The following is a 23,865-nucleotide window of genomic DNA, read 5'->3' on the forward strand; positions in this document are numbered from 1 at the left end:
TGCCTTTGTGTGTGTGTGTATATATAAACAAAAAACAAAACTAGGTCTTAAAATATAATTGGATCAAAGAACGGACTTGTTTAGAAATAGATCTCATCCTACAATTCTCATATCATTTTCTTCTCAAACATAATTCAAATACAAAATTTTTAAACTAATCATTACAAATTTTTTAAATTTTTAAATAAAAAATAATTCAACCTTTTCAAATCCACAAACAAAAATAATATTATAAAACTATGTTTTAACAATATTTGTAACTTTATAATATTTTTTATTCAACTTTATCTTTCTTTCTCATTTTCTAAAATCTAAAAAATATTCAATTCAAATTATCTTACTACTATTTATAAATTATTTTAATATTATTAATAAAATTTTCATCTCATCTCATACCTCAAACTAATCCAAAGAGTAGGACATAATTTCTCAATGGAAACTTTGAAGAAATTATATTTTCACCCTCGACTATCATTTATTCAATTAAACCATAAAAATTGATAAAATACGATTTAAATCGTCAGTCTTGTAATTCATATATTGTTGTATATCTGATTGTAAACATGGATGAAAATAGAATTTGTAGCACAATCTCAAAGAGCCAGATACCGGTCGAGATATAAATTCTTAAAATTACAATGGTTTAAATATATGAAAATTGCAATTTTGATAGTCGCCAATTGAAAAAGCGGATGATAGGTAGGGATACAAATGCAAGTTTAAAAAAAAAAAGTTTTTTTTAACCTCCGTCCGAGTAGTGGTAGTAGAGTAACTTCAAAACGGCACGGATTGATTGAGAGAGGGAAAGGAAACTGAGCTGAAAAGACGACATGGCGGCCTCTGAAATTAACCCTAGAATTCTAGAAATCTAACCCAACTTTAACCGCTATCTCAACCCGAGGTGAAACTGATTTAGGCGGGAAAATCCTCCAGAAAACTTGCACGGCACGAATCCTTCAGCTCCCTCTCTCCATCAATCCGGTATTGCACAATTATCGTTCCCCCTCCAGCTTCGCTTTTTAAAAGCTACCATGATTAGCGGTCGCCGGACCCGTGCTTCGACGAAGAGCGAGGCCGTCGGGAAAGATGTTCTCCCAGTGGCGAAAGAAGGAAGCGCGGACCAGCCAGTCCTAGTTCTGGACGATTCTCGTTTCGAATCGGAGGTTGCAAAACTACGTGGACGATGGGAACTAGCCTCCGTTTTCAATTTCCTCAGCGTAAGATCACCTCCTTCTCCTCATAAATTGTAATTAAAATTGTACGTTATTTCTGACTTTGAGAGTGAGAGAGAGAATGGAGGACTTTATAGGTAGAGAGAGAGGACAACTGAACGTGACTCTGTTGACAGGTTTTTGAGCCAGTGATTGGAAGTGATCTGAAACTCTCAGCGGAAGAGATTGAGATGGGTTTAATCAAGACTAACAGATCAAACGCTCAGCTTCACATTGCGCTTTTGAAGGTTCTCCATTATTTTTACTATCATGCATGTCTATATTAGCTTCATTGCTGGAAGATTCATTATTGTCAGAACTATCATTGAAATAGATGGCATCTCTACTATTGCTTATCTGCGCTGAGTGAAACATCTGCTTGCTTATCTGATGGTATTCATATCGCTATCAGTTTCATAAGATGAAAGAGAAGATGTTGTTTGGGTTCCTCTTTCTTAGCGTGACTTCCTTTTTTTTCCTTCTCGAACCAGTTGAGTGGGATCATGAAATTCGCGTGATTTGGAATTCATGGCGGTGGTAAGTATTGATGGAAATTAGGACAACCAATGCCTTGGACAAATTGTATATAGTACAGACGACGGAAGGTATTTTGAGATATCCTGTAATGAATCTGGTTTTATGATATAACGTTTTCTTTTTGGAGTATAGCTTCACACATCGAAAATATGGAACTAAAGTCAAAAGTCAAACACAGTATTGTAACAGAGAAGAAGAGTTAGTTAGAAAGTTAGTTAAGTTAGTCATTCTATTACGTAATTAGCTTTCTGTTAGAGGCTGATATAAATGCCTTGTAAAGCTTTGTAATTCAATTCATTCAATACATTTTGTTCATTCTCTCCTTTCATTGAATTCTTAACACCTGTAAGGCTGTAATGAATCTGGTTTTATGATATAACGTTTTCTTTTTGGCTTGGATTTATGTTGATACGTACTCAACATAGTAATAACACTGGGGCAAGCCAATGAAGTATAACGCTAATTGTTTAAGAGAAGTAGTCTGTTTTAAGATGATTCTTACTCTTCATAAACTATGATGCAAGATGAATAGTTTGAGCAGGATGTGGATGGTAGTTTTTTTTGTGGGATATATTGCTATATAGAAAATAATAAGTTGTAGCTAATTCCAAATGTGACAAGAACCAAAACACTCTAGGTTTGATTACTTATTAAAAGAAGTCCGGTTTTGGTTTCAAGTTCTCTATTATCTATAGCAAACTTGGACACTTCTCAATTTTTCACAGAGTTCTTCAGATTTTCCATCCCTTTAATCTCATTTACATGGCCCGAATTCTTTCCAGGGAATACCACCTGTAAGTAAAGTATTGAATGGTTCTGATGCATGGGTGACTGCACTTTGTAAGAAACTTGCTATGTGGTGGCCATGGGTAAGTTGACACAGCAATCATGCTTTTGTGTACCATTCTTATCCCCTTTATAAAGAGGATGACCTAACAATTTGGACCCTTTCTTTTTTCTTGCTGCAGGTAGCTGAAGGGAAAGTTCCATTAATGGCAGCTAAGGGGTATTTAATCATGCATTTCTCATGCTTAATTTGATGATGTTTATCTGATGCCACTTTCTGAGGTCAAAGTATTTTTCTGCTATTTCTTGTGCAGGGAGGAGATATCCAGATACAAAGAACTTGATCCAACAGATCGTTTATTGATCTTGAAGGCACTTTGTGAAGTCCGAGCTGATGTGATACATCCTGCCTTTGCTTATTTTTATTTTTTCTCTAAATCATTTACGATTATTCTGCATGCTTTCTAACTAGTGATTCTGTAACCTTTTCTGTTGTTTTCAAACAAATGGTTTTTTATTTCCTTTTCTCTTTACAATATACTTTTACTTTCAATTTGCCACCACTTTTCCTTTCTTTTCTTTTTTCCTTTCTGGTTAAGGAGATTTTTTAATGAAAAGTATGTTGGATGTATTTTCATAACCCATCTTTTTTGTTCACAGCAACAAGATGTACTCTCTTACATAAATGATGCTTTAAAACAAGGAAATCAAATGTCTTGTTTTCGCAAAGATAAAATAGGAGGAGATGGAAGTGGGACTTCCTATTGGTAAGTTTTAATTATGAATTATACATAATTATTATAATGATTGGTATTGATAGTTCTTACCATGTTCATGGTAGGTACGATGGGAACAAAACTATTGGTCATAGATTATACAGGGAAGTAAATATGTATCAGTCAAAGAGGAATTCTAATGGTAAACGATGTTTAACCCCACCAGCTATCAGTTTTCAATGGGAAACTATTGCAACCAATCTTGAGGAATTTTGTAAAGTTGTGGTAAGCCTGAATTTTTTGTTTGTCATGGGCTGAGGCCCTTAATTCACTTTGTCTATTGCTGGCAATATCAGGATGAACTCTCATGTAGCAAAGTCATAGCAGAAGTTGATGTTGGTAAGACAATTGAAACTGATGCAATTCCCGTTCTCGAGAAACTTCAGAAGGTAAAGTAAATTTCCACCAGTTTAAAGCTTGTGTAGTCATTTGTTCTTCATGTTGATTATGACTAGATTTGTTATTATATTACACAGAATAAAGAAAGGGCACTCAAACGAAAGCAAAGGCAAGATATGCTCCTGAATAGTTTTAGTACTCCTCATGTTGCTGGAATGACTCGTTCTTGTCGGACTCGAAATCCTATCAGCTACACATTTGGTACGATGTAAATTTAGTTATTGTTGCTTACATTATGCTGTTCTTGATGAGGTTTTTTCAGATGTCTTTTGTTTGAATATTTTCCTTGAATTTAATTTCTTTTTTGTACTAATGGAATGCTTTCGATTTTGGAAATATCCTGCAGATGAATATGATCGGGCCATTGATGAGGCTATACAACTAACAAAGTAAGAGAAGGAACTTTACTATCACATTTATAGATTAATTATTTACATTGTTAGCTATGCCCTGCTATTGATATAGTTTGACGCGATGAGGTGGTTCTTTGCAAACTTTTTTTTGTGAACTTTTTTTTTTTTTGAAGCAAGACCATTCTTTTTTGTGCAAAGTTTTTTTCCCCAGTCAGCTAGGACTTTTAGTTCATTACATGAGAAAAAGACAAGTTGCTAGGTTTTCTTCCTGGCTACATCTGATCGTGTTGGCAAAGTTTCCACCTTCCCTTTTATAGTGGACACAAGAAATTGGACATGTTGAAGACAGATCCTGTGACCCTCTTAAATGGCACTAAAACTTGTCAAAGGTATGCTGTCAGAGAACACATTGTAAAAATTTCGTAGTCTACTGGACATGTTTGCTAATGGTTGCCATGTCATGATAGGGCTGAATTGCTCCTATATTTGGCTGGCTGATGGATATGGACACACACACATGATTGGTCCCATGGATAAATTTACCATCCCCTTCATTAGTTAGGAGACACGTATCTGTAGAACTGATCCTAGTATTACTTATATATATATATATATATATATATAAAGAACTGATCCTAGTCCAACAGAGACTTCCAAGATCAATCTATGAGGATATATGGCTGGATACGAAAGCTAATGATTAATGCTGCATCAGCCAGTGTCCCATGTCATGAAATTTATTTTAATTAAATCTTTATATTTTTCCATTGATGATGCACGAAGGGAGAATTAATAAACAAAAAGGGCAAGGGTTATGGATTGTTAGGCTAGATTCAGTTGCATCGAGACTACTGGGTTTCGATGATAAAAATAGCAGTGCAGGTAAACATGAAACTGTTTACTTGCATCTTGGTTTGTTCCCCCTCGCCAAGTAGAGCATGAAAAGAAACACCCTATCATGTAAACATTACATTTTTGGAGATAACTCCCCCAAAATAAAAGGATTCATAAATGACAAGGCACTTGTTTTCATTGCATTTTTTGTGTCTTATGCTTCATGAATATTATCTATTACTAAAGATGTTTCTATTGCTCTTTTGCTTCATAAATATGCTTGGAGTTAAGATGCTCTGTAACAGAACTATCTTTTCCTACTTGATTCGCTTGCAAATTCCATTATATGAGAGGGATTGATCTTTCTTAATTGTGATGATTCAGAGAGGGGAAAGCTAGTCTTGAGCAAAGTCCAGAAAGGGACGGTGCTGAGCATGGAACAAGGAACGGGGGCCAAGAAATGTACACGGGCTCAAAAGACAATTCTTGTGAAAGAGGCGACTCCATGGATAGTGACATCGAAAGTGACGTGCTTCAAGAAGTTGGTATTGACGATGAGAATGAGGATGAGGATTATTATGGAAAAAAAGTTGATATTGATGATGATGGTTGTTGTGACTTGGGATATTCTGAACCGGACAGGAATCGTGCAACACTTGATTCTCAGAAGGCTAATGATTTCTGTACCCAGAAGCTTGAGGAGACGAGACTGACCGGAGCCACAGCGCATGCTGACGTGAGCAACAGAGGCTTGGGTACAAAGAATAGGTTGAGACAAAGACCCACCCGTAATTCTGCCCTTGACTCTATTGTTATACCCGATTCAGATGATGAAAATGTACCAGGAAATACTAGGGAGTGTCAGGAGATGAATGCTTTTCCCCAGACACTACTGACCCAGAACTCTGAAGAAGGAAGTCAGTGAGCCGAAAAAGACTTGAAATATTATCAGACCTAAAGATGATATTCCAGGAACAGGAAGTTTGCATTATGGAGGGGAATTTTGAAACAACACGTTTTGTGAAAGTGAGGGTAATGCTAACGTACGTGTTCTCTCTCCCCCACAACCTTGCATCTTGGAATTTTTACTCTGCAGCCTGACTTCCAAGATTTTTGCTGCTTTTTAAATGCTTGAAAGAAAGATGGTCCATACAAGGTCTTTAGTTTGGAGATCAATCAGACCGCTTTATACATCCTCCAACTTGTTTCTCTTATTTCTATAATTTTTAGTAAGATTTTCATAAAAAATAAAAAGAACTATCAAACTGAGCACATTGGCTTGATTGACATAACTACTAGTTTCCAAAATAGAAATATGGAGTTCGAAACCCTTATCTTCCAACTCAAAAAAAAAAAAAAAAAAAAAATTGTCATAAAAATATATTTCAAATCAAATTATTTATCCCTCAAATCGAGCTTTTGAAAAAATATTGAAACTAAAAGGTACTTTGAAGCCTAGTCCGACCTATAGTTTGTTGAGTAATGAAATAGGCACAATATTTTTTATAAGGAAATTTTATTTTTAAATCAATGTATTTTTAATAAAGTGTTTATATGATATAATTTAATTTAAAAAATAAATTTTAAAATTTGAATTAATCTTACAAATAAAATCTTATCAATTGAGAATGTAAATGATGTACACTACATACTGACTTGAGAATATAATAAACCTTAATTATTAAAGAAATATTTTAACCACAAAGATATTATACAAAAACAATTCTACAAACTAACGTGACTTCATATAATTCGTCAGATTGTAAAGTTATTTTTAATAAGCCTCAGTTTGGATTGGAAACTCACCTCAATTCATCTCATCTCATCACATCATTACAACTTTTTCAAATTCTTACACAAAATATAATAAATAATTCAACATTTTTAAATCTAAAACAATAATAATATTAAAAAATAATATTTTAACAATATTTTATTATATTATTTACAAATCATCTTAACTTATCTATCTCTAAATCCAAACGCGATTAAGTCTGACTGAAATACCATGATGTTAGTTTAAAATTTGAATCTTTCATATCAAATTATGATATGTAAAATCTAGATTTCGTCTAGTATAAAGATCTTCAAATAATACTACTCTACTTGTAATTCCTGCGAACTTCATTCAAACATATTGCAACATTGAACAGAGAGGAGGGGGGGAGAGGACTATTACTGTAGAAATGTCTTCGGATGGTTTCTGTTATAAGCTGAGATTCAGATAAAGGAAAATTGCTCACTTCGAGGGTGAGAGCCTCCAGAGAATGAAACAAAGTGTATTCTGTTTGTATTGATTTCTTTTGATAAGTGGAGACACCTCCATACACAGACGCTATATGCTGTAAATCTGTAACTAACTTGAGATAAAGATAAAGCTACCTAGCAACGCAAATGACAGATAACAGTCCCTTATAAATGGGCTCACATAACTACTATGGGCCAGGCCCTTACTCCTTGAACATTTGATCATAAATCTTGTATAATGGAAATTCTACTGAAATGTATCCGGCCCAAAGGCCCACCCGAAATTGACCTTTGTTTATTTTCCTTCATGTATCGTGCCCTTCGTCTCCCTCTTCAAGCCAACACCCAAATGCACTTTAGGACTCCCTGGTAGTCATCCGCGTTCTTGAGCTACCGTATAACAGATTTCCCCCCTTAAAACACCTTGCCTGCAAGGTGTGGAAATGATTCCTTCAACTTGTAGTAATTTTCCCAAGTAGCATCCTCTTTGCCTTGCCCTTGCCATTTTACTAAAATTTCCACCACTGGCCGGTTGTTTACGGGTCGAATCCGTCGATTCAAGATCTCTACCGGTTCGGGTTGAAGAATTCCACGCTGATTCACTGGGGGTAAAATGGTTGATACCAAGTTTTGCTCTCCAACTCTTTTCTTAAGCTGAGAAATGTGGAATACGGGGTGGATGTGAGATGTGTCGGGCAGTTTCAGCTTGTACGCGACTTCGCTCACTCTAGCCTCTACCTGAAACGGACCATAGAAGCGAGGAGCAAGCTTCAAATCATGGCGTTGGGCTACTGAAACCTGTCGGTAAGGTTGTAATCTCAGAAATACCCAGTCGCCCACGGTAAACTTTCGATCTTTCCTTTTTAAATTTGAGTATTTGACCATTCTCTCTTGAGCCTTGCTTAAATTGTAACGAAGAAGTTGGATGATGAGATTTCTGTCTTTCAATTCTATTTCAACCTCCTCTGCTTGTGTGGTTCCTGGAATGTATGAAGTTAACTTCAAGTGTTTATACCCGTATAAGGCTTCAAATGGAGTGAGCTTGGTAAAAGTGTGTTGAGTGGTGTTGTACCACCATTCTGCCAAGGGTACCCACTTGACCCAGTCCTTTGGTCGATCACCTACAAAACACCTCAAATAGGTTTCTAAGCTTTTGTTCACAGCTTCGGATTGCCCATCTGTCTGTGGGTGATAGGCTGTGCTAAATTCTAATTTGACCCCCTGCACTTTAAATAATTCCCTCCAGAAAGTACTCGTGAAAGTGCTGTCTCGATCAGATACTATTGACTATGGTAACCCATGCAGTTTGAGTATGTGCTTCACAAATAGCTGGGCCACTGACTTAGCCGTGTAGGGATGACTCAAGGGTACAAAGTGGCTATATTTAGTTAGGCGATCAACCACTACCCATAGAATACTGAAGCCACTGGAGTTAGGCAACCCTTCGATGAAGTCCATGGTAATGTGAGTCCATGGTTGTAATGGAATGGGAAGAGGCTGTAGTAGACCATTGGGGAAATTATGATATGTCTTCTGCTGCTGACATGTTTGGCATCCTTTGATAAATGCCCTTACTTCATTCTTCATCTTAGGCCAGTAGAATTCCCTTTTTACCCTGTGAATGGTTTTATCCATTCCAGAGTGACCCCCCCATGAGCTCCCATGCAAAAATTCCAGGAGTTTATTCTTAAGTGAGATATCTTCAGCCACATAAATCCTCCCTTTATAATACAACACTCCTTCCCTCATAGAATAGTGTTGAGGTGCTTGACCCTCCTCACACTTAGATAGCAACTCCAATGCCTTAGAATCCCTCGTATAGCCTTGTTGAATATCTTCCAACCATTCCAAGCTAGGCACGGACAGCAAGGCCACAAAAACTTCATCTTCTTCCATTTGCCAAGACAGAGCATCAGCCACCCTATTCTCTATTCCTCTTTTGAATTCCACTACAAAATCATACCCAAGTATCTTACTTAACCACTTTTGCTGCATGGGAGTACCAATTTTCTGGTCCAAGAGGTATTTCAGACTATGATGATCAGTCCTTACCACAAAGGATCTGCCTAAAAGGTATGGCCTCCATTTTTGAATAGCTGTGACCAATGCATATAATTCTTTTTCATAAGTAGATAGGGAGAGTGCCCTACCTTTGAGTGCTTGACTGAAAAAAGATATGGGCTGGCCACCTTGCATGAGTACAGCCCCAACCCCTTTGCCTGAAGCATCACACTCTATCACGAATGTTTTGCTGAAATCTGGAAGGGCCAGCACTGGTGGGCTGCTTACAGCCTGTTTCAGTCTAAAAAATGCCTCATCTGCAGCATCCCCCCATTTAAAATTATCTTTCTTTAATAAAGCTGTCAATGGGGCAGCCAACACTCCATAATTTTTTATAAACCTTCTATAGTACCCTGTCAACCAGAGAAAGCCGCTCAAAGACTTAATAGATTTAGGTTGAGGCCATTCTACCATGGCCCTCAGTTTTTCAGGGTTGGTTCTAACTCCCTGGGCTGAGATTAAATGACCCAAATATCCCACCTCCAAGCATGCAAAACAACATTTAGACTCTTTAGCAAATAGTTGGTGCTTCCTTAAAGTTTCTAAGGTTAATTGTAAGTGCTATAGATGCTCCTCCTCATCTTTGCTATAGATTAGAATGTCGTCAAAAAACACCAGCACAAACCTCCTTAAAAAAGGTCTAAATACTTCATTCATCAGATTCTGAAAAGTGGGTGGGGCGTTAGTCAACCCAAATGGCATAACCAAAAATTCGTAATGGCCCTCGTGGGTTCGGAAGGCTGTCTTGTGTACATCATCAGGTTTCACCCTGATCTGATGGTAACCGGATCTCAAATCTAGTTTAGAAAAAACCTTAGACCCACTTAATTCATCCAACAACTCCTCCACTACAGGAATGAGAAATTTATCCTTTATGGTTACTTGGTTCAAGGCCCTATAATCCACACACATTCTCCACGTGCCATCGGCCTTTCTTACCAGCAAAACAGGGGATGAATAAGGGCTTTGACTGGGGCGAATCACCCCAGAATTCAGAAGCTCCTTAATGATTCTCTCAATTTCATCTTTTTGGAAGAAAGGATACCTGTAGGGTCTTACTGACACAAGCTGTGCTCCTGGCAGTAAGTTGATTGAATGATCTTGCTCTCTACATGGTGGTAATCCCTTGGGTTCCTTGAAAACATCAAGAAATTGATCAATCATTTTCTGCACATTCTTGGGACATTTCTGCACACTATGGATGATCTCTGGCTCATTGATTAGTTGTAGTATTACTCATTTCTTTTCTAACTTGCTGATTTTGCTACAGGAACTCTCCTCCAGCAGCTGTGTGGACATTATTCCCTGCAACACAACATTATGCCCGTGGTGGTTAAATTGCATGGTAAGTTTTTCAAAGTTCCATGAAATAGTGCCTATAGTTTGTAGCCAATGTACACCCAAAACAACATCACACCCTACTAGTTCCAGTAAGAAAAAATCCATAGTAAATGAATTTTCTTGGATCTTAATTTGGATTCCCTTGCTTCTGCCCTCACATAATAACTGTTCACCATTAGCCACTCTTACTTTCACTGTATCTTCCTTGCAAACTGTCAACCGAGATTTTTTTGCTACTGTGGTATCAATGAAATTGTGAGTGCTACCTGAGTCAATCAGAATAACTACCCACTAACCAGCCAACTTACCCTTCACTCTCATAGTTTTCGGGTTATTGGATCCAATTAAGGCATGTAAAGATATCTCAGGTTTCATGCCTACATCATTAACTTCTAACAGCTCTTTTCCTTCCTCTACTAAGTTTACTACCTCTTCCTCTACTTTCTTTTCTTCATCATCCTCCACCTCTTCTATGAGGAATAATTTGGGGCTCTTACACTTGTGCCCCGGATTCCATTTGGAATCACAATAATAACACAGTCCTCGCTCTCTTCTCTCCTTCATTTGACTTGAGTTAATTTTTTGCACGGGCACTATAGCCTTACTAACATTCTGTCCAGCTTGATTTCCACTTCCTTTAAAATGACTAGATTCACCCATCCCTGTTGAAGGGTTTCTGAAAACTTTTTTACCCACTCTCCCAAGTTCTTCTTGAATTTTAGCCAAGCTAAAGGCTGTTAAAAGATCAGATGGGTTGAACATTTTAACTGACAGTCTAATTTCATCTTTTAATCCACTCAAAAAACAGCTTAGTTTGTGTGAATCCGACAATCTATGCAGCCTATTAGACAAATTTTCAAACTCTGCCTTATACTCCTCTACTGACCCGGTTTGTCTTAGTTTGGTCAAAGCCTCCATAGGGTCATCGTATGTGCTAGGACCAAACCTAATGAGGAATGCCCTAACAAATCCTTCCCAGTCCTCTATAGATCTTGAAGTTTCCATATCTTGAAACCAAACCATTGCCCTACCTTCCATGTGAAAGGAGGCCAATCTGAGTTTCTGGTTGGGTAGTGTGTTATAAAATAAGAAAAAACTGATTGGCTTTGTAGAGCCAACCTATGGGATCATCCCCATGGAAAGAGGGAAATTTCAACCTTACTGACCTTGGAATTAACTCACCAATGTTCTCCCCTGTGTCCTCCCTTCTGTGATGGTTTCTTGATGATGAATCTTCATGTTGTTCAACATTCTTTTTCTGCAGCTCTAAAGTCAATGTTGCCAGCTGCCGGACCACCGCATCAGATTGCCTCTTTAGTGCCAGCATCTCTGTCTCTAAGGTCTTAAACTGAGATTCTGTGGAGTTCTTCAGTCCATTCAAACCTTCTGCCAACTGGTTCATTCTAGTGCCTTCTGCCATTGAGGATGAATCAGCCAAGGATAGCCTAGCTCTAGATACCAACTGTTATAAGCCGAGATTCAGATAAAGGAAAATTGCTCACTTCGAGGGTGAGAGCCTCCAGAGAATGAAACAAAGTGTATTCTGTTTGTATTGATTCTTTTGATAAGTGGAGACACCTCCATACACAGACGCTATATGCTGTAAATCTGTAACTAACTTGAGATAAAGATAAAGCTACCTAGCAACGCAAATGACAGATAACAGTCCCTCATAAATGGGCTCACATAACTACTATGGGCTAGGCCCTTACTCCTTGAACATTTGATCATAAATCTTGTATAATGGAAATTCTATTGAAATGTATCCGGCCCAAAGGCCCACCCGAAATTGACCTTTGTTTATTTTCCTTCATGTATCGTGCCCTTCGTCTCCCTCTTCAAGCCGACACCCAAATGCACTTTAGGACTCCCTAGTAGTCATCCGCGTTCTTGAGCTGCCGTATAACAGTTTCCACCTTTGCAGGAAACAAATTGATTGAACGCCCTCATCCATCCTATGCTATTATTATTGTTCTCTCTCACACGGTATTTGGCATCGGAATTCATAACAGGTAGAACCAGAAGATCACTTCGGTGAAAAAAATAAAAAACTAACTATTTTCGGTGACTTTCTGGTTCGAGCGTATAATTTCAATTCTCACATAGTGGACTTGGATACTGCTGCTGGTTTTCAGCTCTACACTTGCGGTCAAAAGTAAAAACTTCTATCAGCATAATTACAAAATCTGGGCCATAATTTAAAATAAATCTAAGAATTACGTAACGTTTAATAACCAAAAACGTTCCCCATAAAATCATCCCCATCGCTACTAAATGATTCAACCAATTCGCTATCATCCTCATCCTCATCACCCTCGTTCACAATCTCCAGTAATCCCGTTCCCCCTTCCAGCATGAAATCTCCATCGTCGTCATCGTCATCATCATCATCAAGGTCACCAACACTATCATCATAATCATCATTACTCATATCATCAGCATCACTATCACCATCCCCATCAAGATCTGGGCCCAGTAACGAGTCCACATCAGCATCATCATCATCATCATCCTCATCATCCTCCTCACTCTCGGCGTCATCAGGATCAGAATCGTCATCTGTTGGCCTTCGACGTCCAATTTCATAAATCCTAGCTGAAGAGTACATCTCATCTTGGTCATCCATCGTAATCAACCCTACAAAGGAATCTGTCGGCTCTTTTGCAAAGTCAAGGACACAACGATCTACGGGCATAGTGGAAATGTCAGAGTAGTTGACTGCATCCACTGTGCGAAAAGCAGCAAAGAGAGGATGCTTGACTCGTCGTGTGTGAACTGCTGACATTACATCCTCAAGATTTCTCCGAAGTATTGCATAAATTACATCTCCACGTGCATTAAATGTTACCATCGTTTGGTCTAATGAAGGTACACTTCGGAGGAGCCTAAACTTCCGGAGATCCCAAACCTCCGAGTTTATAATTACCTGTCAAAATGAAAATTCTGTATTTGAGAAGAATCACGGAACGGAGGAGGGGAACAGTTTCCAAAACTACGTGGATGTGAACAGAACTTCATGCAAACAGTATTGTATTTTTAAAAAGCAGGAAGTGGTCTTTTATGACTAACTTATCCTCCCTGCATAACGTACATACTTGAATGAAAACAATCATAAGTAAAAAGAAAAGCCAAGTGCTCGGATTTGGGTTTAAAACAAACCCAATTGTTCAAAGGCAAAAAATATTTAGTATTGATCATTCAAATGTTTTTAGAGAATCTTGTCTTTATTTTTTTCCCTCATATATTGAACATAGGATAACGTAGATAAAAGGAATGGAAGACGATTTTTCTGTAGTGATGAAGAGTTCAACAGGTTCTCAATCATATGATGATGATCAAATAAGAACAAGGGCTCTACATACCTCATTCCCAGCTGGATGAAAGCCGCCACCTCCATAATCTGTAAATTGATCAAAGCGATGAACATGACCAGAAACCCGCCGATCCCACAAGACCCCGTTCCATAGCAGCATAGCATCTGAAGGGCTGAAGTGTATGAGAGAATATATATGCCCCCGGCCTGTAGAACTTGCAGACGTGTCTGATAGCTTTGATTCCAACTGGCAGGTCTGGATATTGTAGAGGAGAATTTCTCGTGGAGAGGGCTCTACTGTCAAGGCTGCAAAAATGCTTCCAGAGTTGCTAAACCTTGCAGCCTTACACCCTTCAAATGGATGCATTGGTCCACCTGAGATTGAAGATGCATCCCACAACCTTACATCCTGGGAGCTCGACGAAAGCAGCAGCTGTGTCTCACCAGAAAGATAGGATTCAACAAATGTCAAAGGAGACTGATGGCTCGTGCAGCTCTCCAGCACGTTGTTACTGTTAGAGTCAAAAATTTTGAGCTCTCCAGAGTGGCTGCCAACTGCAAGACGGGAAGAGTCCCCAAGAAAATCAATGCATGTCAAAAGTGCACCAGCATCATCCCGACAAGTTCTCCAAGGTCTAAATCTACTATAAACAAATTGGCGATCTCTTCGATTTCCATGTACCCCACCATATATACTTCTAAACTCACGTGTACCAAGTCGAGCTGTTACATTTGATGGGGCATCAAGGCTTCGTTTAGGTTCAGGACAGACATGTGGATGCAAGAGAGAGAGTGGTGGAAGAGTGGTTATAGGGGCAGGGCATTGGCGATGCTGGTGCTTCAGATATTGAACAACAAGAGAGTCTAGAGTTAACCTCTCTGTGCTGCTGGGCTGGGGATCATTTAAAAGCTCAAGTTGTGAGGATGGTGTCACCTGACCTATATGGGGGTTACCGTAATGGTTTTCATCCATATAACCTGCCAAGCCACCAATTGGCGTTGATTGCCAATGCTGATCTCTAAGGTTAGAAGTTGGTGTAGAAAGTCCAATATTATCAGTCAGTAGATTGCTTTTACGAAGACTACTGGGTGTAGGACAAACTGGAGACTGAGGTCCTTGCTCGCCTGTGTGGAGTCGCCTTCCGGAGAACGAAATCGACCCAACATCCTTCAACTCTGATAATTTTCGCTTCATTGGCAATATAATAGGAGTCTTACATAGGGATTCTGTATCAAGATTAGGTTTTGTGAAGGACTCTGATTGAGTTTCTGCTGCAATTGCATGAGCAGAAGATTGTTTTGAAGAACTGAAGACTTTCCTGGCAGATACTGACTGGGAATCATGGAATTGCAACTGATTTCTTGAGTGCAAACCAAAACTAGGTGAGAAAGCTAATAGTTTTTTCTTTGAAGAAGTTACATTTGAATCAAACTTCAAGCTTGTGTCCTCATCCCATGCGCTAAATTTAGATTTCTTAGTGAGAAATCCACAAGGGGCTCGACCAGAGGGCCATTGGAGTCGAGTATAGGGAGCTTCTAGGGTGGAGGTTTGGTGAGCAAGAGATGATGGGGCTGCCAAGGACGGCAGAGGAGTCAACTGGGCCTCTTTCAACAGTGCCGTAGCAGTTGCACCCAAACCAGATGCCTGTAGGTGTTCATGGATTAGAAGTAAAAGTTCCCTGGGAGTTTCATATGCATAGACCACAAGACAGACAGTCAAAAGGTGAAAATTAGTAGAAAGAAGTTGATAGTTAATATAGACAATCACACTGAACAAAAAATCTAAAACTACCTGGAATGGTAAGTAATAGGCGTAGCAGCAGCTATAGCTGCTCTTTCTATGCGCCTCAAAGTAGGGGTGGCGGCATCAGTAGCTGCTAGCGTACTTGCACGGCCTGAATTTGTCACAATCTGCCAAAGAGAATTCTAATGTTCAACATTTTTTCGCTTGCTTACAAGGAAATTCAACTTGAACTCCTGACCTCTAGGTACCTCTAGTCAGCTTGAGTTTTTTTCTTCTAGGGGGGGAGGAGGATACTTACTGCTATCAGTTCAATTGCGGCCTGGGAAAGCTCGACTTGCCACCTGCCTTGCTCAGTTCCAGATGTTTGGCCGCCTGAATCTCGAATTAGTTCTGATAGCTTTTTTCCAACCTAGAACACCAACTTGCACTTATTAACACAGTGATGATTTATGCCCACTTATAAGCAAATCTCCCAGAGTAATTAACATACCCAGGAACTTATGACTTAAAATCAGAAACACAGCAAACTTTTTGAATTTGGCAAAGTATAACATTGTTTTGTTTTTTAACAATTTAATTTTGCGTCCCCAAACTATCACCCAATTTTCAAATTTCACACCAAACTACAAATACCAACAATTCACTACCCCAAAATGCACCATCCCTCCCATTATCGCATTAGATGACAAAATCCTGAAAATTTTCAGTGAACTGTCTCTGCTGAAGTTTAATAATAATAATAATAATAATAAAAATAGATAAATAAAATGCCGGGTGATGGCCAGCCACTGCATGGCCCATGAGTGCCCTGGACAACTGGTGTCCACCATCTGGCAATTTTTTAGAAGTTTTTTTTATTAATTTTTCAGTTGTTTTTGTTTTAAATTAAAGGTAAAATGTACTTTTAACTTTGCAGCAAGGCCTTTTTAGACAAATCACTTAGTGGCTCTACGTTAGGTCAGAACTAACCTGTCAAATGGACAGTGGGATGCAAATCGAAGGAAATTGGTATTTTGAGGTGGCCAACTTGTTAATTTTGGTAGTTTGAAATGCAATTTGAAAAAACGGAGGTAGTTTGAGGATGCAAAATGAAATTACACCATTTGTTTTCAATTTTTTGCCATGTGGAAAGTGTTACGAAGCTTAAATAGGTAACTACAGGCTGCATCAAAATTATGCATCAGGAACACATCAACCAAACTACATGGAACTATCAAATAAACAACTAATGTTTCCTTGCAACCATTTGATACCAGGTCAAACAGGGGAGTGAGAGAAAAAATAGATAAACAAATACAAATTTACGTTTTCCTTGCCTTGAAGACTCTAGTAATACTGATCCCAGTTTTCTTCTCCCTTTTGCAACCAGAAGTAAATATTGAGCAAACCATTTGGGTATAACATGCTTATGTTCCATAAAATACAGTAAAATATTGGCACAGGGCCACCAACGTGATTAGCTTTCATAAGTATATTGCCTCGTTGGTTGAGTGAAGCAATGCAAGTCCAAAAATGAACTCATCTCTGAAAACAGTGAATGATGACTACGGCATTGACCGCCACCTATTTTCTTGTATGCTGAAATAGTATAAAACTGGGTATGAACTGAAGCAGCCTAGGATTGGTTCAACTGATTGAGTTCGAATGTTATACTTGTGGTAAAAAGATTATTCATTTTACGTAAAGCTATTACTAGTACTTATTTGAAAGAGTCATTCACCTGAAGCTTTGTCAATATATGTGCAATTGTATCATCTCTGGCTAGACCAAGCAGAACTCGGCAAGAGAGGGCACGGAGACAATCAAGAGCAGCAGGAGGTGAATATATGCGTGGCTGGAGGAGATGAAGAAGAACCTTTATCCCATTGTTGGCACGTACAGCCTCTCTTGCTTGACGATACCCTAGTTCCAACTGTGTAGCAAGGCCCGCGCAACCTGCTCCAGCACCTAAAGATATTCTACGATCTCCAACAAGTCCTGAAGTGGCTGTGGCAACAGGAGTTTGTGAAGTGCTACCGATGAACTGTGTACCAACTCCGGTGGCATTTAGCCTATCTGCCACACTAGATTCCCCATTCCGCTCTCTTGAATCACTCTGGCTGGGCATACTAACAGCTCTATCTGAGATATTGCGTTCTGTGTTTCTATCTCTATTCTCCATCGCATGACCATATGGGGTTTGAGAAGAAACAGAATGCTGACCTTGTGCAAGTAAAGGTGGTTTATTGCTGATTGCCGGTGGTGGACAAACAAGATTGACTAACACATTTAGGGCTGGTTGGATGATCTGCAAAGGTACAAGTGAACAATTAGAAAATATGATATGGTAGTGAATGAAAAACAGGTATGATAATATTGCCAGAATCTGCTTCCAGCATTGACGAATGTTTTTTTTATAAGTAAAATTTTATTAATATAGGCGTAGCCAACTACATAGGGTGTTGTGTATACAAGAGAAAACACCTAGCTAGGAAGAAGAAACCAGCATCGACAAATGTTACAGAAGAATAATAAAAACAATAGAAAAATGGTTGAATATGTCTACCTCTGGGTCCACATAACTACTAGCACTATTTGCTGCATCCAAAATGACCGCTATACCAACACGATTGTTGCTTAATGTGGCATTTACAATCATCTTGCGGCTGTTGGGTACCAGTGTAACAATGTGCAAAACACCCAATGCATACTGAAGCAAATCATGCAAATAGCGCTCAATGGGTGGGGCCTACATACAACAAAAACCAAATATGACAGGAGAATGAAAGAAGTAAAAACAAGAGAGAAAAGTTAAAAATTGAATATATAAAAACAAGAGAGAAAAGTTAAAAATTGAATATATAATACCTGACACAATTCCAACAAGGTAATATGCCCATTAGAGCTTAAGAACTTCTCAACCACAGGCCAGCGAGTTCTTACAAATGCTGGACCCAGCTTTCGATCCTTTTGTAACTGCAGAAACACTGCATCCATAGCTTCATTACTGATGTCAAGTGGCTTGTAGGCTGCCCTTACACTTGGAGTATTCCGGGCTGTACTTCGATTGTTTTTATTTGGACGGATAGAATCCACAAGCAAAAGAAGGTGAGCTCTAAAATATTGCCGCAAAGCAACGCAGGTGTGATAAGCTATCTGTTTCTCTGATGATGTCAGTACTTCTGCAGGCGAACGATCATTTCGAAAGGATCCTGAACTGGAAAAGCCTAATGCTCCAGTATTTACTCCTGATCTAACTGAGGCTGCATCATTTAAAAGGCCCAGTAATTTGTGTAAACCATCCTGAGCATCAAAGGCATCAAGAACTGCTCGGAAGACAAATGTGGCAGCAAAAAACAAGGCGGCATTTTTTCTAGCTAGGTCCTGAGTGCACTCAAGAAGTTGGATAGCTAACTCAACCAACTGGTGAATAACATCTGAGGGAAGAGCACACACACGTTCCATTATTCCCTGAAAGGTTTTCTAAAAAAGTAAGATCCCAATGGACTGACAAGGCAAATGAGATTCTGATGAGAAAATATTAGTGAAACAAAAAAACAAAAAAAGAGTTTGAAGCAATCAGATGTAACAAGCCATTACCTGGAGAGAACCAATTGTAAATAAGCAAGAAGAAAGACCAAAGAAGGTTTGAGCATCTCTAGGGACAGCAAGCAGTTTCTGCATGCCACCCCGATCCACAAAAAGAGCAGCAAATTTTCGGTGAGCAGCCAATGCACAGATTAGCTTCATTACATCAGTCAAAAGAATGGCAACTTTTGATCCCTCATTCTGTCTGGAACTCCGTTGAAATAGTGAAAGGCAGACATCGACACCCTTTTCATGAAGTACAGGCCCAAGAACTTCAACATATTCTCCAAGTATTTCAAGGCACTGAATACAGTATTTTTCTCTCAGCTGTGCAAGAGATTCAGAATCCAGGATGAAATATTCTTCAACATCCTCATTAGTTTCTGTCTCTGTACAGCGTGGATTCATTGTCTCATCATTGATGCTACTAGAACTCCTGAAATCATCACATGGAAGTATTATTAGACTATTGTCAAACTAACAAATGATGCTAGCATTCATAAGCAGCACATTGTTATTCAATATTTGTATTACATGCTTAGATACGAAAGTACATACCTTGAAACTTCAATTGAATTAGAAGCGTCAATAACAGTGGATGCAGCTCTAGAAGCAGCCAAAACGGCAGCTTCTTCATCACTTGTGCTTTTAAATTCCTTAACATATAGAGTAACAAAGCATTAAGAAGTAAAAGACTCCATTACTCCATATAATATAAGCCAAATGAAAGAAATAGAGAGTATGCTGCATACCTCAAAAGCTGCACTTTTGACAACTTCAGCAGCAGCATCACCTGCTGCTTTGATAGCTTCTTCAGGTGCATTGGCTGCTCTTGCTTCAGCTTCGGCAGCTATAACTGCTTTCTTTACCATATCAGAGATATCTTTACTTCCAACTCTACATTCCTGGAAGCAGTCATCATTTTCATCTCTTTCGACAGCTAAAACATCAGATGTGATCCTGCCAAAAGTCTTTCTAGCATCTTTTTTCACATCTAAATGTTTTGAAAAACTCCTATCTTTTGTACTCCGCCCCTGTCCCAATCGACTACCAGATCCTGGTGAGGTTAACACCTGTTCATTCTCTGGACCACCTTCATTAACCCTTCCCTTGCATCTGGATCTTGCTGATCCACGATTCACTCTGCGCCTTGAGGAATCATCTCGGCCATTGTCATCAAAATCCCACAATTTTGCCTTCCCATCACGTAATTCTTGACTTTGCCTTCTTACCTCCCCATCAGCATCTACCTCACAGGCATCAACCCTTTCACCCAATGCATCAGGTGGTTCTCTATCATTCACCCAGCACTCTTCTCCATCTCCTTGTCGTACAATGCTTCTATCCTGATCCCTTTCAAGACTTTGTCCATCTAAGGATCTCTCATCTGCTATCCTCAGATCATCTAAATAAGTTGTTTCCAGAGCCTGCCGAACCCTACCCCTACCCTCGTCTCTATCTCTTGTACAAGTAGAACCAGTTACAATCTTGCCCTCTGTTAAATGAGTAGCATCTTTCTGGCTACTTGTCTCTCCAAGTACACGCACACGAAGATAGCGCATAAGCTTGGCAGACAATCCGGATGTCAAGACATCTTCGACTACTTGACCACCACTGAAATCAGCCCAAAAATGTAGGACATTACATTAGACTATATTATTTGACGTGATGCAAACTGGTATGTAATATAATGCAAACTAAAAAATATGCATAAGCCATTTACTCCTGGTGCATACCTTTCCAAACAAACAGCAAGAAGTCCGGTAGAATAGCTCTTCAACATTTCATAATTTGAGGCCTTCTTGCTCTTGCAATTGTGATGTTCACCAGGAAATCTGGCAGTGTCATCAATCACCCAATTTTTTATGTTCTCTAAGACGGCTTCTTCAAAAACGTGAGGATACTGCATGACATCTCATTGAATTTATATTTATCACAACTTAAACAATTAGATAATCAAGCAAAGTAGATGCAATAAAACAACAATCTTACAGTCCAAGTCAGTGAGCAGCTTAAAAGAAGCCTAGCAGCAGCTGCCTGGATGGGGGTTGGGTATCTTGTTTCTGATAAAAACTTTGAAGATATCAATTCGAAGAAATCATCATTTTCCTGAGGACAAGAGAGAAGATTTTAAATAAGCATGTTTTCCCCAAAAAAAGGGGGATCAGAAGCGCAAGAATCTCTTCGTGTTGATTATGAATCTGAATGGAGTTGCAAAGGCGCACAGCCCAGGGGAAGGGGGGTTGCAAGAAGAATGGAGAGAGAAATAACAGTAATTTAACCAAAAAACAACAATAAATCAAGTTCAAGCAGGCAATATTAATTACCCGGATTAAGTTTCCCAGCCGTCCAATGTTATGTGAAGAACGGCCACTATTGGAGGAAGGATCATGCTCTTCCATGTAACTGCTCTCAATACAGACAGAAGCAAAGAACAAAGTTCAGAACTTATCAAGAACCAAACAACGATGTGGGAATAGGAGAAAGTGCTAAAGGAGCAAACCAATTCACGATAAATTTTTTTCTCCTTGTAATACACAGTACATAAGAAACAAACTTGCTAACCTATAAAACTTTTTTATCTGTAAAGCAATTTTTATCGAAGGCGAAAAGGGGCACAACCAAGTATACACTATAGAGTAAGTATACAACAAAATAAAGGTGATATGCTATGTTATAAACCAAAAGAATTTCATAAAAACCACAATTCAAGAAAATAGTTATGAGCTAAGTGAATCGAAAGGCAATTGCTTTACACTTTCAAATCTTAAATAAGAACACATTCAAGAACTTCACCAACATCCCTCAGCCAACCAAAAAAACACGCGTAAAGTCACTGACAAACACTTTTTTTTTCCGATTTTTGAACAAATATAATGTTAGCGGACCATTGGATCAATAGAACTACACCTCCGGAAACTCAAAACCTTAAGATTTATCATAACCCACCAAAGGGACGCGATTAGAAAAGAAATTAACATTTAAATGATCCTAATTGCGTATTGATATAAAAATGTCACGCATAAATACACACTCATAACCTCAAAATAATATATCACTAACCCCAAAATCCACATCTATCGTTTGACGCCTCGGAATTTAATCCAAAACCTTTGATAGCATAGTACAGCCAAATAGAACTGACTAAAAAAGAAATGGGTGGGGCCATACCGGGATTCCTGTGTTTCGAGGATGGAGGCAAGGGCATGGAGGACGAAGGGACTAGGGTTTTCAGGAGAAGAAGTGATCTTCTCCATCAGCTTCTGAGCATTCGCGATCAACTTGTCGTCTTCGTTCCTTGCTTGTTCTTCTCCGTCTTCTTCTCCCTGAGACTGAGGCTGAGATTCCGCGGCAGGAGCCAGAGCTTCGGCTTGCGTTTGGTTCTCTCGGTCGTCCATGGTCACGTCCATATACAATCAGATAGAGATGATTGCTATATATATATATATGTGTGTGTGTGTGTGTATCGGAATCTATATACGAAGAAATGGCAATTGGAATGAAAGGAATTTGGAGGCTAATTGGTATGAAATTATGATAACAAAATTATGTGCGTGCGAGCGCCAGTTTTAGCTTCTTTGGTTTTGAAGTTTGGGAGTTGCAGAGCTTCAAACTGAGAGAAACCAACAAAATGTGAGAAAACAAATGAAAAGAGGGACGCGTCGAGGTGTGCGTTTGGTTAATAATTATATATAGAGAGAGATAGAGAGAGAGAGAGAGAGAGAGAGAGAGAGAAGGGAATCGGAAAGTTCGTGAAAGAACCGACCCGGTTAAGGTATGTAGCCCTAGGAGCCCCAGCCTTTAAGTTTTAACTCCTAGGAAGCGTAAGCCCGTTATTGTAATTACTGGACCAAGTATCATGCACCTCGATTGTGCGTCGGCCCGTTTAACAGTTTTTTTTATAAGGATGTAGGGGGTTTCGAATCAGATTTTTTATTTGGAAAATCAGACCTGTTTAGCAGTTTAAATATGTTTTATTGGATGAACGGAGTTTTTTCGAATATATTTTTTCTAATTATGTACATTAAATTGTGACATATATTTTATGTAAAAAGTTCTGATGTGTTCTTTTATTAATAGGGTATGCTTCTAACATTTTTTTTTTTTTTATTGGGGGATGGAGATTTCGAACTCCAAACTTCCATTTTAGAGACTGGGGTCTTGGGAGTTATGTCGATCAAGTTACATACCTTAAGAGTAATTGATTGCTAAAAAAAAAGTGTTTTTCACATGTTCAATGAATAGATAATAATCTAATAAATCAGATTAAAGAAGTTTCATTAGATCTAATTTGATGGGTGGGGAGTTGGTGGTGCTAATAAAAAAAAGTTGGCAAATTTATTTGAATTCTCAAGATCGTTTTGTATCGCATTGTTGCAAAACAAATTTTTTTTGAGTTCCCACTGTCAAGTACAATCTTTCGAGTGAAAAAAAAAATATTATTTAATGTAAAAAATTTGAATATTTTGATAATTCTAACATGCCATTATACGTGTATGCTATTCAAAATCATTGGTACTAATTACTGATTGGTTTATGCATAATAAAATGAAAGAAGGATCTTCAAGTTTAAGGCGTTTGTTTTCACAACCATTCTCATTTCATCTAATCATTACAACTTTCTTAAATTTCCACACAAAATAAAATAAACAATTTAACTTTTTCAAATCTCAAGACAAAAATAATATTAAAAAAA

General features: G+C 38.5%; 2 protein-coding genes across 4 annotated transcripts; one reads left to right on the forward strand and one right to left on the reverse strand.

Annotated features, from left to right (window-relative positions):
• The first annotated feature begins 789 nt into the window (after positions 1–789).
• On the forward strand, positions 790–6,090 carry LOC118343670 (DDT domain-containing protein DDR4-like). 3 transcript variants are annotated; one of them, XM_035692934.1, is made up of 12 exons: positions 790–1,217; positions 1,349–1,459; positions 2,531–2,617; positions 2,717–2,754; positions 2,849–2,930; positions 3,195–3,301; positions 3,376–3,535; positions 3,607–3,699; positions 3,787–3,910; positions 4,056–4,098; positions 4,380–4,451; positions 5,281–6,090. In XM_035692934.1, exons 1-12 carry the CDS (start codon positions 1,032–1,034, stop codon positions 5,819–5,821), a joined length of 1,644 nt encoding a protein of 547 aa, XP_035548827.1. In that variant the 5' UTR covers positions 790–1,031; the 3' UTR covers positions 5,822–6,090. The 3 variants fall into 3 exon arrangements, with proteins under 3 accessions (XP_035548827.1, XP_035548828.1, XP_035548829.1); XM_035692936.1 differs by lacking the exon at positions 790–1,217 and adding an exon at positions 1,703–1,816 and having other exon boundaries at positions 1,365–1,459; XM_035692935.1 differs by lacking the exon at positions 4,380–4,451.
• Positions 6,091–12,580: 6,490 nt separating this feature from the next.
• On the reverse strand, positions 12,581–22,809 carry LOC108985493 (DDB1- and CUL4-associated factor homolog 1-like). The gene is made up of 14 exons (XM_018957805.2): positions 22,341–22,809; positions 21,497–21,575; positions 21,162–21,278; positions 20,906–21,072; positions 19,922–20,783; positions 19,728–19,825; positions 19,182–19,605; positions 18,450–19,052; positions 18,148–18,330; positions 17,323–17,889; positions 15,901–16,011; positions 15,651–15,769; positions 13,908–15,537; positions 12,581–13,471 (listed from the first exon to the last, which is right to left on the reverse strand). Exons 1-14 carry the CDS (start codon positions 22,577–22,579, stop codon positions 12,773–12,775), a joined length of 5,898 nt encoding a protein of 1,965 aa, XP_018813350.1. The 5' UTR covers positions 22,580–22,809; the 3' UTR covers positions 12,581–12,772.
• Positions 22,810–23,865: the final 1,056 nt, after the last annotated feature.

This window comes from Juglans regia, chromosome 8 (assembly GCF_001411555.2).
Source record: "Juglans regia cultivar Chandler chromosome 8, Walnut 2.0, whole genome shotgun sequence".
NCBI classification, from domain to species: Eukaryota; Viridiplantae; Streptophyta; class Magnoliopsida; order Fagales; family Juglandaceae; genus Juglans; species Juglans regia.

Coding starts and splice junctions, on each gene's coding strand:
- LOC118343670 (XM_035692934.1), top strand. CDS start 1,032: ATGATTAGCGGTCGCCGGACCCGTGCTTCGACGAAGAGCGAGGCCGTC. Junction 3,911..4,055: donor TCCTATCAGCTACACATTTG/GTACGATGTAAA, acceptor AATATCCTGCAG/ATGAATATGATCGGGCCATT. Junction 4,099..4,379: donor GAGGCTATACAACTAACAAA/GTAAGAGAAGGA, acceptor TCCCTTTTATAG/TGGACACAAGAAATTGGACA.
- LOC108985493 (XM_018957805.2), bottom strand. CDS start 22,579: ATGGACGTGACCATGGACGACCGAGAGAACCAAACGCAAGCCGAAGCT. Junction 21,073..21,161: donor GCTGCTCACTGACTTGGACT/GTAAGATTGTTG, acceptor GATGTCATGCAG/TATCCTCACGTTTTTGAAGA. Junction 16,012..17,322: donor ATATATTGACAAAGCTTCAG/GTGAATGACTCT, acceptor TTGGTGTTCTAG/GTTGGAAAAAAGCTATCAGA.